Source organism: Nicotiana tomentosiformis, chromosome 9 (assembly GCF_000390325.3).
Source record: "Nicotiana tomentosiformis chromosome 9, ASM39032v3, whole genome shotgun sequence".
Classification (NCBI taxonomy): Eukaryota; Viridiplantae; Streptophyta; class Magnoliopsida; order Solanales; family Solanaceae; genus Nicotiana; species Nicotiana tomentosiformis.
In genome coordinates, this window is record NC_090820.1 from 84,994,292 (window position 1) to 85,008,234 (window position 13,943).

Sequence of the window (13,943 nt, forward strand, 5' to 3'; positions counted from 1 at the left end):
CATGGTCAGGCTATGCCGGGTCTTCATCAGTTCTGAAACTGGTAGACCGATTCCCGTCCCCGAGTATTGATCCCGATCATAGGCGGAGGGTAGTTCCCTCCGTCCCGGAAGATACTCGAATTTTCTCTCCCCCCGTGGGGGTTGCCAGTTACCTTCGGTACTTGCTGACCGAAGAGGATCAATCAGTGATGAATGCGGTAGAACCCGCCTGCCATTTCAACGAGGCCCAGCATGCTCTAAATCGGGTAACTTCGATGGCATTTTTGTTGTTTCTCTTATATTTAGATGTGTAGTTAATTTTAACATTTTTCCTTTGTTTGTAGGCTTCGGTGTTGCATCACGAGACCTTCCTACGAGTCCGAGAGGAGCACAAGGTTATGGTTCGGAACCTCACTGAGAAGAGTACGAGGAGATGACTGAGCAGGTATTCCGAATTTTCAATGATAGTGAAGATGAATTGGAGATAACCACTAACGATCTGATTCTGCGGGTTTGGCAGAGGATCGAGCAGATCGAACGGCTTAACTCATAGGTAGATGGGATACTGGCCGAGGCGAAAGAATTTAAAAAGAATATGGATATCCTTGCCTCAAAAAAAGATGTCGTTCAAGCTCAGTTGGAGTTGTCTGAGGCCCAACTTTGATCTACGAAAGAAAATGCCCCGGGGCTAATCAAGAGGATGAAGAAGCTTCAGCATCGGTTGGATTTGGCTATCTTTGATAAAGCAAGCTTGGATGATGAACTTGAAGTGGCCAGATCTGAGGTGATCGAGGCCAATAAAATAGCTGATACTAAAGTTGCCCAGTTCAGGATCGATGTTGAGGTCAACTAAGCCAAAGCCAAGAGCATGGTCGAGCACGCTAAATGGAAGGCTCGGAGAGAAGCTCTCCAGGAGGTCAATTCTTAGGGCTTCAATGTTGGGGTCGAGATTGAAATTGCCAAGGCAGAGGAAAACAAGGCTTGAAGGCTGGCCTTCCCTGAGGAAGACTCCTATAGCGAATCGGAAGGCGAGGAAGATACCGAGAACGTGGCCTCCGATGAAGACCAAGCCATTTAAGACCTTAGGTAGTTGTTGTTATTTCTTTTGAGGCTGCCTTCGGTCTTTGTAAAGAACTTCTTTCGGGTCGAGTTGCCTTTGTACAAGATTTGTATATAAAAAATTTCCCTTTTATCGCTCCCGAATCTTTTTTTTGTTAATTTATACAAAGGTCAAAAGTGCCTTAGCATTGAATAAGTCCAATATTGAGATAGTAAGGGCCGAAAGTAAGTACTGCACTCGACCATTTCTTATAGGCAGTCCATGAGTGAATGTCTGAATTCGAACTGAGGTAGCCTTTTTAAGCTTGATTCGGGGCAATAGTTCGAACTCGAATCAATGTGGCCCTTGACCTTAATGGTTGAGTGAAAATGATTTCTTGAACTCGAAGCAAAAAATAGTCCTTTATGCTTTATGGTCGAGTGAGTGTTTTCTTCGAACTCGAAGTAAGAGTAGCCCTTAGGCTTAATGGTCGAGTGAGTGTTTGTTCGAACTCGAAGTAAGAATAGCCCTTGGGCTTTAATGGTTGAGTGAGTGTTTGCTCGAACTCGAATTAATGTAGCCCTTAATGGTCGAGTGAGTGTTTGCTCGAACTCGAACTAATGTAGCCCTTAGGCTTAATGGTTAAGTGAGTGCTTGCTCGAACTCGAACTAATGTAGCCCTTAGGTTTAATGATCGAGCGAGTGCTTGCTCGAACTCGAATTAATATAGCCCTTAAGCTTAATGGTCGAGTGAGTGTTTGCTCGAACTCGAACTAATATAGCCCTTAGGCTTAATGGTCGAGTGAGTGTTTGCTCGAACTCGAGTTAAGAATAGCCCTTAGGCTTTAATGGTCGAGTGAGTGTTCGCTCGAACTCGAATTAATGTAGCCCTTAGGCTTAATGGTCGAGTGAGTGTTTGCTCGAACTCGAACTAATGTAGCCCTTAGGCTTAATGGTCGAGTGAGTGTTTACTCAAACTCGAAGAAAGGGTAGCCCTTAGGCTATATGAAGCTCGATCTCGTTGATGTTTTGGTTTTCAGACCCCGATTTATGGGGTAATTATTCAAACTTCAATCATGGTCAGCCCTTAAGCCTGTTTATATAATAGATCGGGAACATGAAGTAGAGGAAACTTTCTGAGGAATGAGATATCGGTAAAGAATAAATTTCTCTTTATAGTCATTATACATGTGTTCATGTTTTGTGCCAGGGCTCGAGCATACTATGCGGGCATGGTTCGTTTTGACCATTTGGCCCTTACAAATTTTTCCTATTGAGACCCTGTTGTCATGAAGTAACTTTCTTGCATTGAACTTGATATATTCGAGGGTAATGCCCCCCAGTATTCGAGGTTGATTGTAAAGAGGCCTCAGATACTGTTGAATTGTTCTAAGTTAGCACGATCAATGGTTGCCTCATTAAACACCTTGCCGAAAAACCTATTTGGGACAAAACCGGTCTAAGGGAAAAAGAGTGCAACGCGTGCTTTCAGACCTAAAGGCTTGAATAATCCATCCCTGTTTCTGGTCAAATATCTGCAAGGGTTAATTTTTGAAATACAAATGCACATGGAAGGGTCATACCTTAGCATTAGTATCATTTTAGGTGCAACACATTCCAATTGCTTGGTAGTTGTTTGCCGTTTATCACTCCAAGTTTGTAGGATCCTTTTCTGATGATTTCGAGAACCTGATATGGCCCTTCCCAGTTCGGACCCATTTTCCCTTCATTTGGATTTCGGGTGTTGAGGGTGACTTTTCTTAGTACCAAGTCCCCGATTTTGAAATGTCGAAGATTGGTTCTTCGATTGTAGTATCTTTAGATCCGCTATTTTTGGGCCGCCAAACCGATGAGAGCAGCCTCTCGTCTTTCATCCAGTAATTCTAGGCTCGTGTTCATGGTCTCGTTATTTGAATCCTTTGTAGCATATCGAAACCCGATGCTAGGTTCTCCGACCTCAACCGGGATCAAAGCTTCGGTGCCATAGACCAACGAAAATGGCATTTCTCCGATAGTGGATTTCGATGTTGTGCGATATGCCCATAGGACCTCGGGTAGTATTTCTCTTAATTTTTCCTTTGCGTTGGTCAATCACTTCTTAAGATTTTGGATGATGGTTTTGTTGGTCGATTCGTCTTGTCCATTTTCGCTGGGATGGTACGGTGTTGATAGGATCCTTTTGATCTTGTGATCCTCAAGAAATTTAGTTACTTTCCTGCCGATGAATTATTTTCCATTATCACATAAAATCTCGGCTAGCACCCCGAATCGACATATGATGTGGTCCCAAATGAAGTCTATCACTTCTTTTTCTCTGACTTTCTCGAAAGCCTGTGTTTCAACCCATTTAGAGAAATGATCAGTCAAAAACAATATAATCTGAGATTTTCCTGGGGCCGATGGGAGGGGGCCGACGATGTCCATTCCCCATTTCATGAAAGGCCATGGAGATAGGACCGAGTGGAGCAGCTCCCCCAGGTTGATGAATCATGGGCGCATGTCTTTGGAATTTATCGCATTTTCGAACGAACTCCCTCGCATCTTTGCCCATATTGGTCCAATAATACCTTGCTCTAATTACTTTGTGGACCAGCGAATCAGTGCCAGAATGGTTTCCACAAGTGCCTTCATGAATTTCCCATAGGATGTAATCGGTATCTCCTGGTCCCAAACATATTGCCAAAGGCCCATCGAACGTCCTTCTATACAGCGTTCCATCCTCAGATATGGTGAACCGTGCTGCCTTTATGCGCAAAGCTCTCGATTCCTTTGGATCTGATGGAAGCTTCCCGCTCTTGAAGTACTCTATATATTTGTTTCTCCAATCCCAAGTTAGACTTGTGGAGTTTATCTCAGTGTGACCTTCTTCGACCACCGATCTTATGAGTTGTACGACAGTCCCCGAGTTGAGTTCGTCATCTTCGACCGATGAACCTAAGTTTGCAAGAGCGTCGGCCTCGCTGTTCTATTCTCGGGGTACATGTTGCAAAGTCCATTCTTTAAATTGATGTAGAATCACCTGTAATTTATCCAAGTACCTTTGCATTCAATTTTCTCGGACTTCAAAAGTCCCATTAACTTGGTTTACCACGAGGAGGGAATCATACTTAGCTTCTACGATCTCTGCTCCCAAGCTTCTAGCTAGTTTGAGACCTGCAATCAAGGCCTCACACTTAGCCTCATTGTTAGTCAATTTTGTAGTTCTGATAGACTGTCTAACTATATTACTTGTGGGTGATTTTAGTACAATGCCTAGTCCGGAGCCCTTCGCGTTCGATGCAGCGTCCGTGAAAAGGGTCCAAACTCCCGAAGAGGTACTCGATTTTATCAGTAGCTCTTTTTTAATTTCGTGTATGAGGGTCGGTGAAAAGTCAACCACAAAATCTGCCAAGATTTGAGATTTGATAGCGGTTCGGGGTCGATACTCGATATCATATTCACCGATTTCTATGGCCCATTTGGCCAATCGACCCAAAAACTCGGGTTTGTGCAAAATGTTTTGAAGAGGATAAGTTGTTACAACATGTATCAGATGACATTGGAAATATGGTTTTAGTTTCCTAGAGGCACTTATTAAAGCGAGCGCTAATTTTTCTAAGTGGGGATATCTAGTTTTGGCCTTGCCTAAGGTCCGACTGACATAGTAAATAGGGAATTTCGTACCTCATTCTTCTCGAACCAGGACTCCACTTACTGCTATCCCTGAGACAGCTAAGTACAAGTAAAGTTATTCGTCCACTTTCGGGGTATGAAGCAGAGGCGGGCTCGATAAATACCGCTTTAGTTCTTCCAAAGCCTACTGGCATTCCGGAGTCCATGCAAAGTTGCTTTTCTTCTTAAGCAGTGAGAAACATCGGTGGCTCCTATCTGAGGATCTCGAAATGAATCATCCAAGGGTGGCTATCCTCCCTATTTACCTTTGCATGGCCTTCACATTATCTACTACCGTGATGTCCTCGATAGCTTTGATTTTATCGGGGTTGATCTCGATTCCTCGGTTGGACACCATGAAACCAAGAAACTTGCCCAAGCTAACCCCGAATGCATATTTTTCTGGGTTGAGTGGCATATTGTACTCCTTTAGTACATTGAAAGTTTCCTACAAATGCTTTAAATGGTCCTCTACTCGTACGGACTTAACTAACATGTCATCAATATACACTTCCATTGATTTTCCTATTTATTTTTTCGAACATTCGATTTTCTAGGCATTGATAAGTTGCACCAGCATTTTTTAGACCGAATGGCATTACGTTATAGCAATAGGTACCGTACTTAGTGACAAACAAGATCTTTTCCTGATCTCCGGGTTCATCTGTATCTGGTTGTACCCAGAGTAGGCATCGAGAAAACTGAGAGTCTCGTGGCCGGCCGTGGCATCGATCATACAATTGATGCTAGGCCAAAGAAAAGAATCCTTAAGGCATGCCTTATTCAAGTCTTTATAATCTATACACATTCTAAGTTTTTTCCCTTTCTTAGGAACTATCACCACATTTTCTAGCTACTTGGGGTATTTTACTTCTCGAATGGATCCTATTTTAAGAAGTTTGGTTACCTCGTCCTTGATGAAGGCATGTTTTACCTAGGACTGGGGCCTTCTTTTTTGCTTTACCGGATGGAATTTTGGATCCAAGCTCAGTCTATGAGTGGCTATTTCCGGTGGGATCCCTGTTATGTAAAGATGTGACCAAGCGAAATAGTTCATGTTATCTATAAGAAATTGAATAAGCTTTTTCCTGAGCTCGGGATCTAACCCCGTGCCCAGGTATACCTTTCGCTCGAACGGATGTTCGATTAGCATGATTTGCTCCAGTTCTTCGACCATTGACTGGGTAGTGTCGAAATTATCGGGGACCACAAAGGATCGAGGGATCCCATAGTCATCGTCTTCGTCCGTCTTCTGATTCTCTAGTTGGGTCGAGGATGACGTTTGTGATTGCTATTTGGTGTCATGTTCCTCCTTCGAATCTGATCCCTTTGTTGATGATAGTGAGGATATTGGAATTACTTCATCGACGGCAAACATTTCTTTTGCTGCTGGTTGCTCCCCATAGACCATTTTGATTCCCTCCGATGTTGGGAATTTCAGAACCTGGTGAAGGGTCGAGGGCACTTCTCTCATGTTGTAGATCCATGGCCTCCCAAACAGGGCATTATATCTCATATCTACCTCGATTACGTGGAACTTTGTTTCCTGGATGGTCCCGGCCATGTTTACTGGCAAGATTATCTCACCCTTAGTAGTTTCACATGCCATATTAAATTCGTTCAGTACCAGGGTAGCGGGTACAACCTGGTCCTATAGACCGAGTTGCTTTACGACCCGTGATCGAATGATGTTGGCCAAACTACCTGGATCAATTAACACACATTTAACATGATTTTTATACATAAGTATAGATATTACCAGTGCATCGTTATGGGGTTGCATGATTTCTTTCGCGTCTCTGTCACTAAAGGAAAAAGTTCCTTTAGGTGTGTAATCCTGAGTCAGAGATCGCCTTTCTCTTACAATAGATATCTTAGTGCGTTTAAGCACCGGTCATTGGGGAACGTCGATCCCTCCGATGATCATGTGGATGATGTATTGTGGCTCTTTTTGTTCGTTTTGTCTATTGACATCTCTGTTTTTGAAATGGTTTTTGGCCCGGTCACTTAAAATTCTCGAAGGTGCCCTTCATTGCGTACAGAATTGCGTGTAGGTTCGCTATCCCTACGATCTCCGCTATACGGCTGATATCGGTCCTTATTCGACCTTGGTTCTCGGTTGATGTCCCTTTTAGTAGCGGACCCAGAACCCAATTGATCGTCTTCAACTCTGATCTTCGATTGACATCGATTGTGCACATCGGCCCAGGTAACAGCCTAGTACTCGACCAAATTCTTCTTCATCTATCGTGAAGCCATCGAGCTTCGTTCATTCAGTCCTTGAGTAAAATCTTGTACAGCCCAATCATCTGTGACCGGTGGTAGATCCATTCGTTCCGTTTGAAAATGAGATACGAACTCTCTTAGCATCTCGTTATCCTTTTGCTTTACCTTGAAAAGGTCCGACTTCCTGGTCTCGACCTTTATGGCTCCGGCGTGTACTTTTACGAAAGAATCTGCAAGCATAGCAAAAGAATCGATAGAGTTAGATGGTAAATTATTATACCATATCATTGCCCTCTTTGACAGGGTTTCCCCAAACTTCTTCAATAGTACGGATTCGATCTCGTCGTCTTCTAGATCATTCCCATTGATGCCACATGTGTAAGAGGTGACATGTTCGTTGGGGTCGGTCGTTCCATTATATTTAGGAATTTCGGGCATGCGAAACTTCTTGGGGATCGATTTAGGAGCCACGCTCGGGGGGAAAGGTTTTTGTATGAATTTTTTGGAATCCAAGCTCTTCAATACCGGTAGTTCCCCCAGGATCTGACCAACCCTGAAGTTATACGTTTCTACGTTTTTGTCATTTGCTTAAATCCTCTTTTCTCCTAACTCAATTCGTTTTGTCAATTCCTCTAATATCTTGATAATTTCGGGATTAGTCCCCGATTTTTGTTCATTTGATCTTACTACGGCTGGCCCCATTTCGTGGGTGATTTCTCAGGATGGATCGGGCTCGGCCCTGCTCGGTGCCTGGGTTTGGCTCTGTAACTAAGCTATTGCTACCTGTTGAGCTTGTAACATTTCGAAGATCATACGTAGGCCGATCCTGTCTTCTCCAATAGTTTTGGTATTTCGAACTGTAGGTCGAGTTCCACCATGGATGCTGTTTTTGGGGTCGGAACGTTGGTTCGACGTGATGGCCACATGTGAATTGACATCGATTGGATCTGCGGCCTGAGTTCCAACGGGATCGACGAGTGGCCTTTCATCCCCAGTTGTCAGGTTGTTGTTCTCATCTTGAAGGCCAACTTCGTTGTCAATAGGTGGAGCCATTAATTGAGGGTTCGTTGTTTTTAACCTGAAATCAATGACACTTCCAGGAGCAAGTGTAAAATGGTGTGTTTTGCAGAGATTCATACCAAATAACCACTATTATCCTTAGCCCCACGGTGGGCGCCAAACTGTTTACCCAAAAAACGGATAGAGTTTTATACGTAGTTCTAAAGATACGTGGTATAACTTGGTATAAATCGGCAAAATAAGTAGAAATATATTGAATATTGACTGTAAAAAAGAAATGAAATACAAACCAAATTGAGTAGAGAATGATTTATGAACAAGCAAGATGAATCAATGTCCAACGCCCAAAAAGGATAATTTTTACTATACTTCTGTGTAAATATCAATAATCTTTGAAATGTGAGAGTGTATTGATGTCTCAATGTTTAATGTGTCCTTTACAGAAATGATAGCCACTCTTCATATAGTGGAGGGATTTTTCCTTTGATATAATTAAAAATACATAGTGGAGATCATATGATAGATTAGTTAATTAGTTTTTCCTTAATTCTCGCCGAGATTCTCTCCCTCGGTGCGGCTACAATGGCTCTTTGTCTCTTAGCTCGATCTTGGTCAGTCTTCTAACTTGTCGATCTCTGGATCTCGAACTTGATATTGACTCAAGCTCGGTATCGACTGGTCTGGATCTCGAGTTCGATAACACCATTTCACATCATGGTTCGATTTGGACTCGAGCTCGATATTAACTTCGAGCTCGGTATTGATCGATCCCTGAATCTTGAGCTCGATAACCTGGCTTCAGATCTCATCTCGATATTATGATGACGACCCTTGGTCTATCATGTTCCAATCTCGACTAATTACACGAAGGGCAAAACCGGTTTTGACCGTATACAAAGTAGAATATCGTTCCCACGAGAACTCGTGATTAACTATTAATTAAATTAAACTCAAACAATTAATTTATTCAAGTGATTCCTAAATTGTGATTATTTAATTAGAACTAATCTAGAGTAGTAAGCTAAAAAATTAAAGGAAACAAGTCTGTAATCTTAGAGATGAATTCAATGGGAGAACGTATTCCAGAGCTATGGGTTAGCTAACAATCCCATTGAGTCTTCCACTTAAACTGTCTAATTAATTTATCTTGTTTATTGATTGACACGATTAATATTACTCATAGCATTCTTCCGAAGTACTACTCGCCTATTCAAGCTAACATAACGCATATATTCCTATGGAATTAGGATTAACAAGAACGCATTAATAATTCCCATATAGTAACCAAGCAAGTCAATTAGGTATATCCCTATCCTAACCACAAATCTATTTCTGATACTCAGGTTCAAGATCTTGCTCTACTCATGTCACGCCCCAAAATCGAGGAGCGCGACCGGCGCTCAACCGAGTGAACCCGACCGAGCAAGCCTGCTAAATTTCATTCTACCCAAATTCATCCACGAATGAAGATAATACATATTTTCATTAATTAGACAAAAAGGTGTTCATGTCTACAATACCAATTCATTACCAATAGTTCCATCATTTTTAAAGTCTTAAATAGACAAATACTACAGCCACAACATAACATATTTCGACTTTCCCAACACCAATACACAACCCACACTATGTCTACGGAGCCTCTATAGATAAAGAAGAGTACAATGATAATGCCAGCAACAAGGCCCCGGCTATACCTCAAACAGAATACATAAAGAACAAAAGATAAATGACCCCGGGATGAAGTGGGGCTCACCAAGTCAGCTGGAAAGAAGGTGTACTGCTATCACTGATCAATACCTCCTGCTGCGGAACCACCTACACCCATTTAAAGATGCAGCACTCCCGACAAAAGGGACGTTTGTACCATCGAATAGTACTAGTATGAAAACCAAACACCAATTTAAGAATTTAGAAATACAATATGAATATGATGAATCAGGACAACAATAGCATAATATAGATAACCATTTAAACTAGAGAAAGATTCTTAAGAGCTATCAATAACATTTATAATATTTAAGATAAGATCCTCTGTAACCATCTTCACACAAAGCGGCCCCGCCGCCTCACCCAACGAATGCAGGTGGAAGTGTAAGTACAATACCACAACTCTACTCAAGAGGCACTGCCGCCTCACCCCAATGTATGCGGGTGGATATATAACCACTGTACCAAGAACCTACACAAAGCGGCTATGCCGCCTCACCCCAATGTATGCGAGTGGAAATGTATCAACAATACCAATACCAACACAAAGCGGCTATGCCGCCTCACCCCAATGTATGCGGGTGGAAATGCATCAACAATACCAATACTAACACAAAGCAGCTATGCCGCCTCACCCCAATATATATATGTGGGTGGTGGTGCCACAACAATACCAAAACTATACACAAAGCGGTCGTATCGTCTCACCCCAATGTATGCGGGTGGAGGTGCAGTCCCACAATACCATAATTACCACACAAAGCGGTCATGTTGCCTCTACCCGCATACAATACCAATACCAACACAAAGCGGCTATGCCGCCTCACCCCAATGTATGCGGGTGGAAATGCATCAACAATACCAATACCAATACAAAGCAGCTATGCCGCCTCGCCCCAATATATATATATATGTGGGTGGTGGTGCCACAACAATACCAAAACTATACACAAAGCGGTCGTACCGTCTCACCCCAATGTATGCGGGTGGAGGTGCAGTCCCACAATACCATAATTACCACACAAAGCGGTCATGTTGCCTTACCCTAATATATGCGGGTAGAGGTGTATCACTATCACAATCTCTACACAACTTGGCATAATAACTTTCACATAAATCACGACTTGAAATTATAACATGTGGATACACAATCCATAGTTTGGGACACATCCTCAAATTATAATGCAATATGATAAGAGCATTTGAATCACGAATTGAACATATATCTTTATCACAAAACTTATCGGAATACTCGATTTGTAATCAACATCTTGGAACTTACAAGGATAATGGGAATTCCAATTCTTAAAGAAGAGTTTAGCCAACATACCTTACTTGAGCTTCTTTACACTCTAAATGTTCTGAAATTCTTAGCAACTTCAATCTATTTTAAAAATATAACAAATTGAACCAAAAATTAGGAAGATGATCATGGTACTAGCTCATTTGAGCATTTTATCAAACACTAGGTATGCATAAGGTTTCAAAGTCCTTTTATGGAGAATTCCATCATCCCACAACCCAATCTTTACCATGCTTAGTTCAACAATCTTCCTACACCTCTTGATATCACATGCATGTAAAATAAACAACTCTTATGCCCAAACATTATCTTGCTAATTACCCATTTTCAGATAATTTCGAAATTGAGGGTTAGGGTGTAGAACCTTACCTCTAGGATGAAGACCTAGTGAGTTTCCCTTCTTAATCTTCCAAAACTTGAGCAAGAATTGAAGAACAATTATTGAAGAACACCTTCTCACTCTAGGGCACTCTCTCTCACTCTAAAATGTCAAATTATAGCTCAAAAATGGCCCAAGGAGTGTATTTAACGAAATAGGGTTGGGTTTTAAAAACCCAAAAATCAAGATCCGGAACAGGTTTTGCGATCGCATATTTGATCGCATAATCAATATGCGGTCCGCATATCGGTCGCATAATTTCTGACCAAAACGACCAAAAATCTTCCTGTGTTTGCGGTCACTATGCGGTCCACATAACTGTTTTGCGGTCTCATAATGAACCGCAGAACAGTTATGCTGTCGCATAGTCGACTACATAATTGCATCCAAGCTGACCCTCTTTTGCCTGACTTCTGCGGCCATTATGCGGCCCGCAGAGTGATTCTGTGGTCGCATAATGGACCGCAGAAATACGTTCTTCCGCCAAAAATATTTCTTTACTTTCCGGTGCATTTTTTAACCCAAAAGGTCTGAGCCGCGCCTCGCAAGCTCACCACGAATAATTTCTATAATACTCAACACGTAAAACCAATTCGTCACCACGAAACATTATTTTGTTTTGCAAAATTTTACGAGGCCTTACAACTCAATCTTATATGCAATCTAGAATTCTCTCTCCTGAGTTCAATCCTAGATTCATAGATAGTATCCAATTGATGATCAAGCAATCAAATATTTAAGAGTAAGATTGAATAAATAATCCAATATGATAAACTAATAAGAACAATTCAAGTTTCAAACTATAACGTTCATGTAGCACCTCACAACTCTAGAACTAATAAACTACAAAATTAAAAGAAGAGAAGAGAAAAAAAACTAGTTAGAAACATCCTCCAAGCGTGGGTTGTGTTCCTGTACGTGAATTATCCTTCAAATTATGTTAGATTTAGGACCCATTTTATATGATTTGGGACTGTGTAGGGCTGAAATAACCTTGTCCCGGGCGAAATAGAAAAAATCCTGCAACGCAGCATCCAGACCACCGCCTCGCGCTGGCCTATTGTTGAAACCAATGACGTTTTTGCTTGCTTCGTTTCCAATTCCTTTATTTGAATTGTATTTCCCTTTTTTTTTTTACACTTGGGGGACAAACACCAAAGGGTGCTCCCCTTTTGTCTCCTTCCTTTTTATTCTTTTACTTTTCTTTCTTTATCTTTCGCGTTTTATTCAATTTTTCTCCAAATCTCTTCATGTTCACACCGCTCTATTGATATAAAGTTAAAATATAATATTAAGCATAAAGTAATATAATTAATACTCAAAAGTTAATTAAAAGTAGTAGAATGTGAGGTAACAATGGTTAAATATATGTATTTTTTGGCCGAACATCACCACCCCACACTTAAACTCTTGCTTGTCTTCAAGTAAGCATTAAAGCCACTCTCAATAAATCAAGCCTAGAAACACCACCACTTTGGCTGATACTAACAATTAGGTCCTATAGCAACTCAAACCATCAGATATACACTTCATGATCATCATGCAAGATATACAAGTCACAAACATACAACAAACTTCTAACCTCCTAACCTCAGAGATGGACTCTCACTCACCAAATTTAAGCTCGCCCACTACTCTGTCAAGTAAAGCTAATAACATAACCTATCTATCATAAAACAAGTTTTCTCACAAGAATAAATAGTCCATACACTAAAATCAAAGAATGAATATAAATTAAGGACGTAGCATCAAAAAATAACTCTCGCACTCACAAACGAATTCATGTGTATGCACAAAGAACAATAGGCTTGCCCATTATGTACATCTCTACGCATTAAGTATGCTCGAATAGAATCAAATAGGACTTTAACGGGTTGTACTGTTGGCAAGAGGACGGATAAGAGAACTATATAATAGTGACTTACACTTTCCTAACCACTTTGCACTTTTAGACTTCATCACCCATTATTTTTATCTCTTAATTTTATTTTCATCCCTCTCTTAATCAATTGGTTTACAAGAATTTCCCTCATATCAAGACTGTTTCATTTTTTCATTCTCTTTTTTTTCATGTCACATTAGTTTCAAGAGGGCCTTTTCATCACTTTTCAACTATCGTTGGTCACCATTTTTTACTTAATCATCCATTTCTTCAAATTATCAATTAATATCACAGTGTTAAAGGAAGCAGTGTGCAAAAATAAGGAATTCATCAAAGAATCAAGGCAAAAATACGGTTTCCAAACAAAAGGATACAAGCTCAAAGGGCTAACTAGTGGTAAAATATCTTAAAAGGCTAAAATTCATAAGACATATCAAAGAAATCCTCTCATCATCTTCTAAATAGAGCAACACTTTTAATTCACTTCAATAACATGCAGGGCAAGTTCTAAACTAACATGCAAAACATGAAATATATGTAAGAAATCCTCACCCCACATTGCACAAGTATCTATCAAGATGGATCAATCTACTCTAAGACAAACAAGATCATAGCAAACGAAAAAATAAGAATAAGCTACATACAGAGTCACAACCCTGAGTCTAGGTGTCAGAAAGTCTGCTATTCTGACTTAACTCAAGCACTCACAAGAAATTACTACTCAAGCTCAGGCATAAATATTCTAGTGTCAAAC

The 13,943-nt window shown here is 40.9% G+C and overlaps 1 protein-coding gene across 1 annotated transcript in view; it reads left to right on the forward strand.

Annotated features, from left to right (window-relative positions):
* The first annotated feature begins 679 nt into the window (after positions 1 to 679).
* LOC138899124 (uncharacterized) overlaps positions 680 to 13,943 on the forward strand; it is a 47,103-nt gene continuing 33,839 nt past the window's right edge. Inside the window, exon 1 of the mRNA XM_070185246.1 lies at positions 680 to 823. Coding sequence (XP_070041347.1) covers positions 680 to 823 — 144 coding nt within the window. The remainder of the gene's footprint in view (positions 824 to 13,943) is intronic.